General features: G+C 47.4%; 2 protein-coding genes across 6 annotated transcripts in view; one reads left to right on the top strand and one right to left on the bottom strand.

Annotated features, from left to right (window-relative positions):
- Positions 1 to 17: 17 nt before the first annotated feature.
- On the bottom strand, positions 18 to 9558 carry ZNF740 (zinc finger protein 740). Of its 2 annotated transcripts, none has more exons than XM_027542997.1 (7): positions 9418 to 9558; positions 8283 to 8595; positions 5768 to 5917; positions 5342 to 5431; positions 4634 to 4757; positions 4223 to 4341; positions 18 to 3292 (listed from the first exon to the last, which is right to left on the bottom strand). In XM_027542997.1, exons 2-7 carry the CDS (start codon positions 8289 to 8291, stop codon positions 3203 to 3205), a joined length of 582 nt encoding a protein of 193 aa, XP_027398798.1. In that variant the 5' UTR covers positions 8292 to 8595; positions 9418 to 9558; the 3' UTR covers positions 18 to 3202. The 2 variants fall into 2 exon arrangements, with proteins under 2 accessions (XP_027398798.1, XP_027398799.1); XM_027542998.1 differs by having other exon boundaries at positions 8083 to 8595; positions 9418 to 9504.
- The window catches only part of CSAD (cysteine sulfinic acid decarboxylase), a 27765-nt gene continuing 21043 nt past the window's right edge, over positions 8733 to 15454 (top strand). Inside the window, exon 1 of one of the 4 annotated variants that reach the window (XM_027542988.1) lies at positions 8733 to 9034. The gene's annotated coding sequence lies outside the window, so the exon portion shown is untranslated. Of the gene's footprint in view, positions 9035 to 9128; positions 9187 to 9429; positions 9524 to 9717; positions 9807 to 15454 lie in introns of those variants that run through there. The other 3 variants (XM_027542990.1, XM_027542991.1, XM_027542989.1) reach the window with 3 other exon arrangements.

Below are 15454 nucleotides of genomic sequence, written 5' to 3'. Positions count from 1 at the left end.
AAAGAGGAGATAGTATGTACAAAAGCCCTGTTTTTTATTTAAATATCCTAAATATGTCACGAAGGAACATACACTGCACTTTAATGGTAAAAAGATACAAGTTTATAACATCTTATAAAAACTACCATTTAAAAGTGATCTTGTTCATTTGATATTCCCCTCCCCTAATAGCAAAATAAGTATATTAAAAAAAAAAAAAAGGTGGAGAGGAAGGGTGGGGTGGGAGGGATTAAGATAAAAGCCCCAGGGCCACACAGAGGCCGAGAACATCTGGGGAGAGGGTTAAAAGTTGTGGCGGGACCCCACACCTCATTTAACCCTCTGATATCAAGCCATGGGGCACAATCAGTAGCTAAGTGATGACAAGAGGTTGTTGGAGGCGGGGTGGACGGAAAAGACTTGAGGTGCTGGGAAGGGCAGGGCTGGTGGGGCCTGGTCCAGCAGCCCACCCAGGAACTGGCGCTACTCTTTCCCAGGTCCCTGAATCCCATGTCCTGGTCTCAAGAGCTGGCCCCACCGCCGTTCCCTTCACTCCAGACACACCTGAGGCATCTTTCCAGTGCTAGACCCCACCCAGCAGAGGGGTGGAATGTTGGGCCCAGGAGCCTTTGCAGCGGTTGGTGATCTCCCTGGGGTGTAAGTGGGACTCTTGGGCGCTGTCACTCCTCCTGCCTCTCAGTTCCCCTCTCCTCACAAATCCATGGCCTCATGAACATCAGCACCTGGGCAACTGAGCTAACCACCTGCTCCTGAGTTTCCACTCACCCAGTCCTCGGCAGGGGTGGTTCTGGTATGGCTCTCTGCACATATGCTTAGAAGTTCCCTCTCCCCCACACACCCAAGCAGGAAGCCGAGGCCTGCAGGGGGCCAGGACACATTCGGACCTAAACACACATTCGCACATGCAGGGGCACACCTCACTAATGTGATTCTCTCCACACACAACCCCAATCCTAAGCTGACTAGCTACAGGTGGCAGGGAGCGACATCTTCCACTTGCAAAAGCACCGTCTGGAAGGACAGTTTTCTCAATGTGTCTGAGACAAACCCCAGCCCCCAGCGGGGCTCTCTGAGAGGGGCTGGCTCACATGCAGAAAGAGGCCCTACTTGCAGGGACCAAGAAGGGCTGGTTTCAGGACTCGCCGTCTAGTTTCTGGACCATGTCAAACGTGCCAACACAAAACTAGGCGAGAACAGGCTGCAGGCACGTTCCCCAGCGTTTCCCCATAGGATCTCAGATGCTGTCAGGGAAGAGCTCAAGGGTGCCACGCTTCCTTTCTTTTCCCCAAATCCTCACACCTCAGAGGTATGGAGACCCGCCCCCGCCTCGTCCCCACTCCCATCTCCTTCAGAACAGGTAACAGGAGTGTGCTGCTGCCTACCTTTTCTGAGAAAGGAAATCACTTTCTGCAGACTGCCATCTCAGACCCCCCACTGACAGCCTGGTCAGGTTCAGCAAATCTCCATGATTCTTCTGTAATTACTCAGCACACCCCCGTAGGTCAGGAGAGCCCACAACCTGGGAGTCAACCAAACCCCCAGAACCTCCCATAAGGATCCTTTCCTTAGCAGGAAGAAAGAGGGTTTTTATTTCACTTTAGAAAATTCATATTCACAAGCCCTGGCTTGGGTTAGCAACATCCTAACCAGCAGTCTGTTGAATCAATCTTAAAAAAACCCTCCAAAACGAAGCCCTCCAGTCCCCTCAAGCTGAGTTCCTCAGCTCCTCTTGAACCTAAAGGTTCAGGCCTTCAGGTTTTGGGGGAGGGGCAGTCAGGAGAAGCTGTTTCATGCTCATCCTCCCAAGCTGGGGCTAGAGAAGGGTTTGGCTCAATAATATGCCATCTCCAAGCATACAAACACGAACACTCACATACCACACACACACTCACTCACACACCCCTGATCACTTCTGGGGAGGGTGTAGATAAGGTGGTGGTGTCGGAGCAGAGAAGAGCAAAAAATATAGTTAAGAGTAAAACCTACATCAGGTTTCTCCTTCGGTGTTTTCTCCGCAGCCCCCTCCCCACCCCCCCACAGTTCTTTTTGTGTAGGGACGGCCATCAAGAAGGAAGCCAAGATCTTTTCCTTTGGGACCAAAAGCTAGACCCCTATCTCCTCTACCTGAACACAGTGATAGGACGTGAGCGCGGAGAACAGCACAACACTGCTCAACAGTCACGTCAGGGGACACCAAATTTCTGTGTCTTCAACAGCTGTCACCGAACTTGGGGCTAGTCTTGGGTGGTTCCTAAGAGGGCACAAGGAGAAAGAACCCACTGTATCATCTGCGACTCCTTGCTCGACACCTCTGTCTGGCTTAGGAGTCAGTCAGTATCAGCGAGGTAGCCAAAAACTATCTCCAAGATCAACTACCCAAGGAGAGAAAGGGAAGGGGCTTCAAGGGCCACTCTCACCCAAGTTTCCTCCAAAAGGCACTTGAGCTGACCCCATTAGGTACCAGTGTGGCACCGGCCACTGCAATAGCCCAGGCCACAGCTCCTGCTCTTCCCTGAAGGAAATGAGAGGTACCTGCCCACTCTTCCTGGATCCAGCCCTTGTCTGCTCCCCCCACTGCTCTTCCTTTTGTCCCTACAGTGTATAAGGAGGCCAAAGCAAGCACAGCCGCCACCCTGATCCTATTCTCCTTCAAACAGGAGGTGAGGTACAGGGCTGTGGAACATCAAGGATCAACTGCAACTAAAAACTCAATTTGGGGGAGGGCTGGACCAGCCATAGTCCCTGCTTTAACCAGGACTCTATACCTCCATATTACCTATTTCCACAGTGTGCCTGTTGAAACTGCTTTTGGATAAACAAAAACAAGAACAGAACAAACAAACCCCTCTCCCCAGTCTCCTCCATTTCAGCTGCCAGCGGGAGTCCAGGGTTGTGGGAGCCACGCTTCAGTCTTGGTCCTGCACCTTGAGTCCCCACCTGTGACCTCAGCCGAGGGTCTGGGGACTAGCTTCCCTACCCAGGAATGCTGAAGGAACTTCCCCGAGATACTCAGAGTCTCAGATTATTTACAGAGCTGAAGCTCTGGGGCCTGCCGTCCCCTGATGCACTCTTCCGGTCTCCTGGGTCCACTCCTCCAGGAGGGAGACAGGTACAGACGGGGCGGCGGTGGGACCATCAGACCAGAGGGGGTGCATCTTCGGTGGATTCTTCTGATTACTCCCACCACCCGGGGCCCCTGCGCCTAGAGAGAAAACTGCCCGTCGGAAGTCTTGGACTGGCACCCTTGGCACATCCGTTTGTGTCTGAGTAATCGATCTGTCCGAGAAAAACACTGAGAAGAAACGGAGGGTTAAGTGCCTGAGAGAAGAAACTTGGTTACCTATTGGCTCGAGCTGTCCTTCCCAAATGGGAGAGGCGCACGTCCCATTCTACATTCCCTTGGCATGTACACAGACAGTATGAGTGCACAGTGGTTAGGAACACAACGCTGAAGTCTCAATCCTGGCCTAGCACGCAGTAGCCACGCAACCCTGGGCAAGCTATCTCAGCCCTGAATGTGTCCACTCATCTGTAAAATGGGGCTAAAGGTACCTACTCACAGAGCGGCTGCTTCATTTATCATGTATTTATTCAGTATCTCAAGGCAGGTACAGTTCCTGGGGCTGAGGACAGAGTGGAGAACCAGCGGGACAAAGTCTCTGCCCCACAGAGCTTTCATACTAGTGTTCTGCAGATACAGCCTGAGAGCGTGGAGCAAAGCTTGAGACCCAGCAAGGCATCCAGAAAGTGCTCACTGTTATCATTTCTCATCTCTTGTTTGTGTCTCGTTTTGGTCCTGGATTTTATACTCACAACACATCAGATATTGACCGCTCCCTCAGGGCAGGAATTTTTCTCTCTTCCTCCTAAGTGCACCTGTCCTGAAGTTCCATTCAATGTGTCTCTAATCCCTGATCTGCTGTGTCCTTGGGAAACTCAACCTCTCTAAACCTCAATTTCCCCATGGGCAAAATGAAGGCCACACAGCTACCTCATGGAGTTAATGTGAAGGTAACGTCACACATGGTCTCACTGTGCCTGGTACAGGCAGAGAAAGATATACCTATATAAGGCCAGAAAGATATACCTCGCCCCGATGTACTAACACCATCATGGCCAGGACTGCGAGATGGCCCCTTGTTAAGCAGGGAGTAGGGGCGAGCCCTGGCTATTGGGGAAGAAAGTTTGTGTGTGGGTGTGAATGCATGACACGTGAGCTTACCTGGTGACACCGTTCACACTGGTAGGGCTTTTCCCCACTGTGTACACGCTTGTGACGCTCCAGGTGGTACTTCTGGATGAAACGCATATCACATATGTCACACTCAAATGGCTTCTCACCTGGCCCAATCAGAGAGAAGGGAGCATCAGGAGGTATACATGGCAGGGACCTCACTCCAGGTATTTTCCAAGAAATCTTTATCTTTTACTAACGTGTCAACAGCTAATGGGGAAAGGTCCCCAAAGCTGCTGGTCTCAGCAACACCAGATACATACAATCTCTTCTGCCTCATTCACTTACCTTCTTCCCCTACTTCTAATACTCCTTAAAATAAACCCAACAGGAGCTACATACAAATGTAACACAAACTATGGACTATGCTCCCCCTCTGAATGTGAGCAAGAGACTTACCGGTATGAATAAGGATGTGCCTCTTGAGGTGATAACTGCTCCTAAAGGCTCCAAAGCAGTGTTCACAAACAAAATTTTTGGGAATCTTTACTTGAAAAGAACCATTTTGTTCCACTACCACCACCTGGGGGCAAGAGTCAGGCGCATCATGAGGCTACCCTATCCCTCTGCCCCTTCTTGCCTCCATTCTGCCCTGGCCCTATTTTCAACTGCTGGACAAAGTAACTTCTCTGATGCTGTCATCTCCCACATCCCTCAGAGTTGAGAGACCCTTGGAGGAAGGAGGCAGGGTGAGCAAGCTGTCTGCTTGGTCAAACCTCACACTCTGAACTGACCTTAGAGGGAGACTGCCTGCCCCTCTGCCACAGGACCTCATGCTCCCCCGACCCCCCCCCTTACCAAGGATGTTTCACAGAGAGCAGAGATCAACTGCCAAAGTGGTCTCTGGATGGAGCCAGGGTGACTCACTCACCAGCTGTGAGGAGAGCTCAGGGCTGAGCCAGAGAGGGAAGAAAGAAGAGGGCTGCCTTATTCCCAAACTGAATCAGTTTGGGCGTTTCCCCATTACCTGCCTTTTTCTTCTTTTTTTGGCCACTCTGCGTGGCTTGTGGGATCTCAGTTCCCTGACCAGGGGATGAACCCAAGCACTCAACAATGAAAGCGTGGAGTCCTAATCATTGGACTGCCAAGGAATTCCCCATTACCTGCCTTTTTAACAGTCTTTTTTGAATGAGAGGCCTCAGCCAAGCTGTCATCGTCTTTGCGGCTCCGGGATTTATCACTGTCTTTTCGGTGGCCCTTTAAATACAAATCAAATCTAAATGCACAGTCAATCTGAGAACACAAGACAGGAAGCCAAAAAGGTGCTTTGAGACAACTTGTGAATCACCTGCCCCAGAGGTTTAGAGAAAGTACGCATCCATCTCCTCTCCAAGCACCTTGGTTTTAACGAGCTGTTGTACAGGAAAGACCTTCCTTTCCTGTACCCTCTAAAATACCCATACTCATGGCCCAGCTGTATCCCCTTTCCCACTTCCCTAAACAAAAGCACTGAGGACTCAGAGCTGGGCACCTCCTGGCAGAGAGCTTGGGCCACCCGACCCCCAGGTGCCGCAATGGGCTCAAGTGCTGTACCTGACTCGAGCACCTCAGCACATCAGGGCTACCTGCCCGCTCTCCATTCTCGGCCTGCTTGCTGGCAATCTGGCTCAGCATCATCTTCTTGCTGGCTGCAGTGGGAACCAAACTCACACCTGCTAGGCCTTCACAAGCCAGGAGACTTGCCTAAGTTGAAAGGAGATGAGGTGTCAGGTCACCTGGCAGGGCAGGGCAAAAACAGACTGCCAATTTCCAAAGAACTACCTTAAACACCCAGCTACTAACATGCGGCTTCTCTCCAAGGAGCGTTCCTCCTCACCACAAAACCCTGCTTCCTTCGAGAGTCCTCCCTAACTCATCTCACCAGGACTAGTTATTCATTTTGTCAGCTGTCAGCATTCAGACACAGACTAAGTGAATAATCAGATGCTACTGACGCTTTTGTCATTAGCACTGTGCTGGGTAAAGTGTCTATCTATACATTACTTTGAAGCTACACGAGGCTTAGAAATACCAAGAGTCCGTCCTGTTGACCCACTGACATGGGAGATTTCTGAGGGAACTTCCTTCTTTCTCTCTTGATGACACTTAGCTACACAGAACCCGCTTCTGACTGGCAGATCTCACTGGTGCCAAATGTACAGTCTATCAAGCTCTACAAACGTGTACCAGTAAAATTAGGTCATTTCTCCCTTTAGATTTAAAATTCTCTAAGTGCTGTCAAATATAAAAATTTTATATTTTATAACAAAGATGACAATTAAACCACTTGGGAAGATTTTGGAGTTGAATATACAATTTCTCTTCCTCCTCCCCGTCCTCACCATTCATGTGTGCATATTCACATTTCTCACAGTCCTTGCTCTACATAGTTTAAAAATTACTTAAGTAAGGGATATTTAGGAAAATTGCTACATTCTTCAAACTGACTTTATTTAGCCAACACTAGACAATATCCTTTTCTTACTGAAGAAACACTTTTAAGAAACAGTTGGTCAGCAAACTTCCATGAGTAATTTAAAAAGAAATTCCTTTCAGGTGATCAGTACATCCCAGGAACTCCCCCTCTCATCTTCAAGGACTTCGGAGGGAAAGGTCTGGAGGCAAGACTTAACTCTGCTGTTTGCGTTGTACAATCTCAGGCAGATTACTCCACCTCTTTAAGCCTCAGTTTCCTTAAATGCAAAATGTTCACCATGGTATCTACCCTCACAGGGTTGATGAGTTAACATACAAAAGCAGCACCCCAGTACAAAGTTAGCAGTTAGGGAAAAGCAGTCTTCTCAGAGCTAGAGTGAACAGGATGCTGTGAAGTGGGTTGCCAACAAAGGAAGAAGAAACTGCACGGCTCCTCCTCTGCATGGAAAAGAAGGAAGCTATGCATGCAGCTGGAAGAAAGCCAGTGATTTCTTCCTGGTGAGGCTGGTAGGGGAGGGTCCCTGGAAGGAAGCTGGCAAAAGCTCCAGGGATGCTACAGACAGCTTTTCTCCCCAGATAACTACAATAACCTGTTGAGCCATCCTGTCTCTCCAATCCATCTTGTATCCCCACAAGGGGGATTTGGAAGGACAAGTACCTTCCAAATACACTGATCTGACGTCACTCTCCTGCTTAACACTCTTCAGAGAGTCCCCATTCCTTATGGAATACAGTTTAATTCCCCAGTAAGGGATAAAAACCCTTCAGTCACACTCAGCTTACTTCTCCAGGAAACAACTCCCTCACCCTAACGTGGCCGTCTATCACTATCTCCTGTCTTTAGCCATCCACCCCGCACCCCAATCCTTTCCTCCGTAACTAGCAAACTGCCCGCAGTACTCCCCAGCTCACCACATCCTCCCAGGGCTCTAAGTCTCTGCCCAGGCAGTTGTCCTTGTCTGAACGCCCTGTTCTACTTGTTTATTTAGCAAAATCCTATGCATCCTTCCAGCTTCAACTTCTTTTTTCATCCAGGCAAAAGGCTCATTCCCTCCTCTACGGTGTACATACCTCTATTATTGCATATTCCTTCAATCAACAGACTCATTGAGTCTGTACTATTAGCCAGCCACCACGCAGTGTTGTGTATATAAAGATAAATAACAGATTGTCTCTTCATCTCCCCCAACCCCAACCCAACTAGCCTGGAAGCCTGCTGGGGTCAGGGTCAATTTTATTCATCTTTGTATCCCCAGCACAATGCCTTGCATGTAACAGGAGCTCAATAAATTCCTGTTGGAAAAAAAACAAATGAAGCATTCACCAGACTGTTTACTCCCTCATGCCCCTCAAAAGTTACTGTACCAAGTGTAAACTGAGTACATGTTGCTTTGTAAATGTCCCATCAAGGCCTGTGATGCAGTATAGCCTACCTCCTTCATTTGACTGGAAGCTCCCTGAAGGCAGGGGCTGTGGCCTGTCTCCTTTCCTTCCTCTAGATCTCCCCCTGGTGTTTAATACAGAGCTTGGCTCACTGGGTTGGTCAATATGTTGACTAAGGCAGCATTCAAGAGTGAAACTGCAAACACGCTTCCCAGTGATCTTGAAGGAGGAGGACTCTAGAGCTTTTTACCTGAGCCATGCTGATTTCTCACTTAATGCAACTCAAAAGTTCGAGTTTCTTGCTCCACCTTTCCTTAAGACACTGTTGTTTGAAGAACTGTCACCAAATCACTGTAACAACTCTTTCGTGTCCCTTCAGTCCTGCTGCCATACTGAAATGCCTTTGTCTTCAAACAGAATTTAGTGTCCTCCAAAGTAAAGATAGATGTTCCAAGAATCCCTGGTCTCTGCTCGGCTCCTGCCTATTGTCTGAAGAAAAAGGCTGCCAGTCTCAGTTTTCCAGCTGAATTCTCTGAATGAAATTCACGATTTGTTTCAGAAACCTGAAACCAGAAAGGGAAATGGAGCTGTTAGGTGCAACATTCTCAGGCCATACAACCTTCAGTGGGCTGAACTATTTTGCCAGGTGCTCTCTGTGCAACTCTAAACGAAGACATCAGAGTTCTCTTTCTAGGTCATGAGAAGAAACTGGTCTCCAGGCCCTCGACAGGAGTAAAAGTAACTTCGGCCTCTAGTGGAGGCACTGCAGCAGGCCAACTGCTAGGATTTGCCAACTTAGGACTGGAAGGAGGCGGAGGCTCTCTAGGGCTTTTGTGTCCAGTGGGCTGGCCCACGAAGCTCGCACTCTATCAAGGCGACCCGAAGTGGGGTAGAGAAAAGCTCAGGGGTTAACGCTGGGCGCTTCAGCAGCAGGCAGAAACCGGACCAGCAGTACAAGCCCAGGCCGGCCCACACGTGTGCATTCTCCGAGACCGCCCCAAGGTACGTAAACTCGCTGCGGAGGTGGAAGACCAGGAGGCGAAGCCCGACGCTGCGCGTTCCCTCCCATCTTCCCTCCCTCCCTCCCTCCAACCAGCCAGCCAGCCAGCCGCTGCGCCCGCCGCACGCACCCGGAGAGCCCAGGAGCGCGCAAGGTGCGTGCTCGCGCCCGCGTCCCTTCCGAGCAAGCCCCCTCAGTCCGGCCGGTGACGCGACCGCACGGTGGTGTGCACGCAGCCCCTACCTCTCCTCGGGAGCGCCCCCCTTCGCCCCGGGCCCCTCCTTCCCGCCCCTCCCCCTTCCCGCGCGGTGCCCCACGGCCTGCGAGCTGCTGGAGCGCTGCCGCCTGCCTCCACAACGCTGCGCTCCCTGGGGCGTGCTCTTACCTGCCAGGCGCGGCCTCCCGCTGTCTCCCCCGCTGCGCGGCGCCTCCTCCAGGCCGCAGCACTCCGTGCCAGCCCCGTGGCCGCCGCTGCCCCCACCGGGACCGAGGCAAGTTTACAAACACCAACCAGGGGCCCCTTTCCCCGGAAGCACTTCCCCTCCCCCTCCGTCCTCTCCTCTGTGCAGCACTATCCACTTCCGGGCGGGGGCAGACAGAAAGGGGGTGAGGCTGAGGGCGCACCGAGGGAGTGCAGCTGGTGAGTGGGCAGTGCCGACGGCGCGCAGAAGGACGGGAAAAGGGCCGACCGGCGGTACGGCGCGTGCGCCGTGTTGCGGACGCGCCCCTGCGGCCATCTTTATTCAGGGCAGGAAAGAAGGCCCTGAAATGTTGGTATGCCGAGTGTTTGTTGAGGGTTTTGCTAGGTGAGTTTGTTAGGATTCCTTGAAGAAGCGTCATCACTTTCCCTTTCTCGCAGATGTTCTCCCTGTCGCTTATGAGTCTGGAGCCCCAAATAGTGCCAGAATAGTTAGTACCAGGCCTTTCACGTAGCTCTGTCGAGATCATCTTTACCCGAGCCTTTCCATCAGGCGCAGATCTGCAGATTCCGAGGGCCCCCCGTCAGCTGGGAGGGAAGTTTTTTGCACTATCTTGCTGAGTACACTCAACTCCAGTCTGAGAAAGGATTCCCTGGCATATTAATCGCACTCCGAAGTCTTTGATTTCCTCATACCACTTCCGCCTTTATTTCTAGACCGTCCAGTATGTAATATTGGCTTCCTCACTTCCGAAAACGCATAGGACTCTCCGGTTGTTGTTCAGTAGCTCAGTCGTGTCCGACTCTTTGGGACCCCATGGACTTAAACCACGCCAGGCTTCCTGTCCTTCACTGTCTCGCAGAGCTTGCTCAGACTCATGTCTGTTGAGTCCGTGATACCGTCCAACCATCTCATCTTCTGTCGTCCCTTTCTGCCTTCAGTCTTTCCCAGCATCAGTGTCTTTTCTAGAGTCGGCTCTTCGCCTCAGATATACTGGAGCTTCAGCATCAGTCCCTGCAATGAATATTCAGGCTTGATATCCTTTAGAGTTGACTGGTTGGATCCCCTTGCAGTCCAAGGGACTCTCAAGAGTCTTCTCCAACATTACAGTTCAAAAGCATCAATTCTAAAGCGCTCAGCCTTCTTTATGGTTCAGCTCTTACAGCTGTACATGACTACTGGAAAAACCATAGCTTTGACTAGACGGATCTTTGTTGGCAAAGTAATGTCTCTGCTTTTTAATACCAGATTGGTTATAGCTTTTCTTCCAGGAAGCAAACGTCTTTTAATTTCATGGCTCTAGTCACCATCTGCAGTGATTTTGGAGCCCAAGAAAATAAAGTCTGTCACTATTTCCATTGTTTCCCCATCTGTTGGCCATGAAGTAATGGGACCGGATGCCATGATCTTAGTTTTTTGAATGTTGAGTTTTTTATTTCTTCATAGTGCTTCCGCCTTTATTTCTAGACCATCCAGCATCTAACTTTGGCTTTCTCCCCGAAAAGGCATAGGGCTCTCCTCAGTAGGAAACTGTGGTCTCATTGGAGATTTGGCAATGCAGGGTGGCCTGTTGGCCCAGCTACATTAGGAAAACTCCAGCCTTTCTTTAAATTCTGTTCCCAACTTGCCTGCTAAAGATGGGCTTCCCCAGTGACTCAGAGGGTAAAAAAATTCTGCCTGCAATGCAGAAGACCTGGGTTCGGTCCCTGGGTTGGGAAGATCGCCTGAAGAAGGAAATGGGAACCCACTCCATTATTCTTACCTGGATAGTTCCACGGATGGAGGAGCCTGGCTGGCCACAGACCATGGGATTGCAGAGAGTTGGATGCGACTGCGGGACTAACACTTTCACTTTCTGCTAGAGATGGACTATGCATTAATGCACTTGATGGAAGGAAATGTCCATTTTATTTAGGTGCTGTCAGGTTGTGAGTGTAGGGGAATTAACGGAGATGCCTAAATAAATAAAAAAAATCTTTGTTTATGAATGAAGACAATTTCCAGCCACTTTATGTACATAGATTTCGTTTCTGTGAGCACTTCATTTTTTTTACCAATTGACAGCAAATCTTTGTGGTCTTAAGATCATCATAGAACAGATAAAATTGAGTGAGATTATCAGAAATAAATCTTTAATTAAGAAAAAAAATAGCTCAGGGACTTCTTTGGTGGTCCACTGATTAAGAATCCCCGTTATAATGGGGAGGGGGTAGGATGGGCGTTCCATGCTTGGTGGAGGAACTAAGATTCCACATGCCATTGGGCAGTTAAGCCCGTGTGCTGCAACTCCCTAGAGGGCTGCTGCAACTAACACCTGATTCAGCCAATAAATACTTTAAAAAAATAGCTCATGCTTATTTTAATAAGTCCACACAGCACAAAAAAATTAAAAGGCAAAAAAAATGTTGCCATCTGAAGGTAGTCACTTTTATCAGTTTGTTGTATATACAACCAGGCTTCTTCCTATGTTCATAAAAACTTTTTTTTTTTCATCCAGAATTTGTTTTTGAGCACCACAGTGGACCAGACAAAAGTGTTTTACACATCTTCTAAGTAGTTTCACATTTTAAAAATTGTTTCAGTATTCCAGAAATTTGTATTTTAGTTTGTCTAGGCCCATCCTCAATGAACATTCAGGTTAGTTTCAGTTTTTTTGTTTTATAAACCATGCTGTATGAACATCCTTATAGTGATCCTTTTGTTTTTATAGATTTATAGGTAGGAAATGGGCATTTAAAATTTTAATAGGTCCTGTGAAATTGAATTTCAGGGGTTTGTAACAGTTTACACATTCAGAGCCATGTGTAAAAGTCCCCAGTTCCTGCAATCTTGGCAATACTGGATGCTATGATTTTTTTATACAGTTGCCAACTTGACAGGTAAAAAATAGTAATTTTATTATTTTAATTTGCATATCATTAATAGTGAAGTTGAGCATCTCTTGTTGCTTTTTAACCATTTAATTGTTTTTGTAAACTGCCTATTCACATCTCTTGCCTGTTAAGGAAAAAGTAGATCGTTTGTCTACTTTGTATTGATTGGTAGAAATCTCCATGTTACACTAACTTTTCATTTGTCATATGCTTTTAAAATTTTTTTCTCTTATTTTTCATTTATCTTTGAACTTTTTTTTAGAGTGGAAGTTGTGTTTTGTGGGAAAATATTTGAAACATTTCTATGAAAATAGTTACAAGAAAAGAGTGTTTACAATCAACACTAATATTCTATTAGAGATCCTGGCCATCCAAAAGTCATTATTAGTATTTATTTATTTTTGGCTTCGCTGGGTCTTCGTTTCTGCAAGTGGGCTTTCTTTAGTTGCAGTGCCTGGGTTTCTCATTGCGACAGCTTCTCATTTCAGAGTGTGGACTCTAGGGCGTGTGGGCTTCAGTAGTTGCAGTGTACGGGCTTCGTTGCCCCACAGCATGTGGAGTCTTCCTGGAGCAGGGATAGGACTCCTGCCCCCTGCATTGGCAGGCGATTCTTAACCACTGGACCACCAGGAAACTCCAATTTTCATATTTTTATATTCAGTATTTTCACATGATCTATCCATTCACAAAGAGAATCAAATTGACAAAATACTAAAGCCAGTGAGTTCAGCTGCATCGCCACATGTATGATTAACAAACAACTTATATAAATAAAATATGAGAACAATAATCAACCATAAAAATATCGTAGAAAGATATCATTCACAATAAAAAAGTTTACATTTGTAGACATAAATTTAACAGGAAATTGGCAAGTTATGTGTTAAAATCAGATTATTTTAGTGGAAGACAAAAAGGGCTTGATTATTATGATTTTTGACTGTGCCTCATGGCTTGTGGGATCTTAGTTACCTGACCCGGGCTTGAACCTGGACCAGGGCAAAGCACTCACTAGTCCACCAGGAACTTCCCCAAATGCTTGATTAGGTGGAGTTTTATCATGTCTGTGAATAGGAAGACTTAATATTATAGAGACAAAGTTTTTGCTTTAGATTAAGTTAAATTATTATTAAAACAGGACTTTGCATGGAACTTAAAGTGACTTTTAAATTTGTAAGGAAAGGAATAATTGGAAGAGAGCAAAGACCATTTTGGAAAACAGTGAGTAGGTAAAACGATGATGGGGCAGGGGAAGTAAAGGCATGAATCATCTTTAACCACTTTAATGTGTCTTTCTTTAAACCGAATTTTTAAAGTTTTATGTAGTTAAATCTGCCTGTGGTTTTGGGGTTTTTGTGAAATGCTACCTCAATATTATAAAAATATTTCCCTGTATTTCCTTCTGGTATTCTTAGAGTTGTATATTTTCTGTTTTACGCCTTTACCTCAGCTGCAGTTTATTTTTGTGTGTGGTGAGAAGTCGTGAGAAATGCCAGATTTAAAAGGGACTGGTGATGTAGCAGGAAAGGTCCTCGCCTAGATGTCACCTTTGTCATCTTGGACAAATTAATTTCACTCTGTCTGGTGCAAGAGTCCTTGACTTGAAGATGAGAGTCAGGCTAATTCTAGCGCTCCTGTGAAGCCCATAGGTGAAAAGTCTTTAAGAAGAAAGAAAAAACCCTTTGCATATCTTCTGAAGTATCATTAATACTGATTTTTGGTTTATACACATCATATGTAAGTGAAGTGAAACATTTTTCAGAACCTGGAAACAGTTTATTCAAGTTTGTGCAAGAGACATCTGTTCTGCTGTCTACCTGTTACCTTGCCGACTCAACACCCACATTAGTGATGGCTCCAGGTCTTGTGTGTAGTGTTTTCTCCCCTTCTAGATTGTAAATTCCTGGGTGAGGGGAGAGAGGTCTAAGTCTTATCCTTAAGTAAAGCACCAAATAGAAAATAGGCATTCAGGAAAAGTATTAATTTTCATCTTTCCCACTACTACTACTTGGCAGAAGGAAGAGAAGAGTGGGAAAGATGAAGACAGATATTTTCCTGAATGCTTATTTTGTATTTGGTGCTTTATTTAAAGGGCTTCCCAGGTGGCGCAGTGGTAAAGAATTTGCCTGCCAATGCAAGAGATGCAAGAGATACAGGTTTGATCCCTGAGTTGGGAAGATCCCCTGGAGAAGGAAATGGCAACCCCCTCCAATATTCTTGCCTGGAGAACTACCATGGACAGAGGAGCCTGGTGGGCTACAGTCCTTGGGGTTGCAGAGTTGGACACGACTAAGCATACATGCACGCATGGTTTACGTAAGGAAGCATAAGACTTAGACCTCTCCCCGCCCAGGAATTTACAGTCTTTCAGAAGGGCAGAAGACACTGTACACACAAGAACTGGAACCACTATTAACGTGGGGGTGGAGTCAGTGGAGTAATAGGTAGACAGAGGTCAGTGTTTTCACCTTCTAACAATAAATAAACCTGACTGAAAGTGCTTTAAGAAGCACGTGCCCTAATCCCTTTGCCCTCATGCAGGCTTCCTCCTGGGCAGCCTTCCTCAGCTTCCTTGGTACACCCTACCTTCAGGCCCACCCCATCACTTTTTCAAGTTGTGTTTTAATGATTACCGATTAGATTGGTCTTTTCAGATTAGTCTTTTCCTGCTCCAGCTCTCTATCACCTTAAGGAGGGTCGGAGTGTTTTCTCTTTGAAGGCTGCCCTGGGCCAATTGAGTGGAGTTAACCAGCCTTCCCTTTCTCTAGGGAGCGAGCGTGCCTTAATTTTACGCACTGGCCTCCCTCGTGACTTGTTAGCTGAAGTGAGCAAAGCAGACACACAGCATCTGGGGCAGTGCCAGGCAGCAGATACTCAGTCGCTGTTGAACTAGCTGAACCCGTTCCTCTCTCAGAGCCAGTTGGGCTGCATAGTAGAAATGAGCGGTATTGGCTACGCTGGTCACCTGGTAGACCTTTTAGATGGGAGTGAATTTTAGGAGTTAGGAAACCACACGATGTAATGGGGTCATTGCTTGAGCCTGGTATACAGTTTGGAATTTTTGTTGCCCCTTCATTCCTTTTTTTATGTTGCTTAAAAATAATCTTTAATTATGTAAGTCAATGGAATT

The sequence above is a fragment of the Bos indicus x Bos taurus genome, chromosome 5 (assembly GCF_003369695.1).
Source record: "Bos indicus x Bos taurus breed Angus x Brahman F1 hybrid chromosome 5, Bos_hybrid_MaternalHap_v2.0, whole genome shotgun sequence".
Classification (NCBI taxonomy): Eukaryota; Metazoa; Chordata; class Mammalia; order Artiodactyla; family Bovidae; genus Bos; species Bos indicus x Bos taurus.
The sequence above is the reverse complement of the archived record's forward strand: the minus strand, read 5'-3'. Positions and strand labels throughout refer to the sequence as shown.

Excerpts from the sequence above, each read along its gene's own strand:
- ZNF740 (XM_027542997.1), bottom strand. Across the intron at positions 4,342-4,633 it reads GCACATCCTTATTCATACCG|GTGAGAAGCCATTTGAGTGT; the intron begins GTAAGTCTCTTG and ends TGATTGGGCCAG. Across the intron at positions 3,293-4,222 it reads AGTGTGAACGGTGTCACCAG|TGTTTTTCTCGGACAGATCG; the intron begins GTAAGCTCACGT and ends GTTTCTTCTCAG.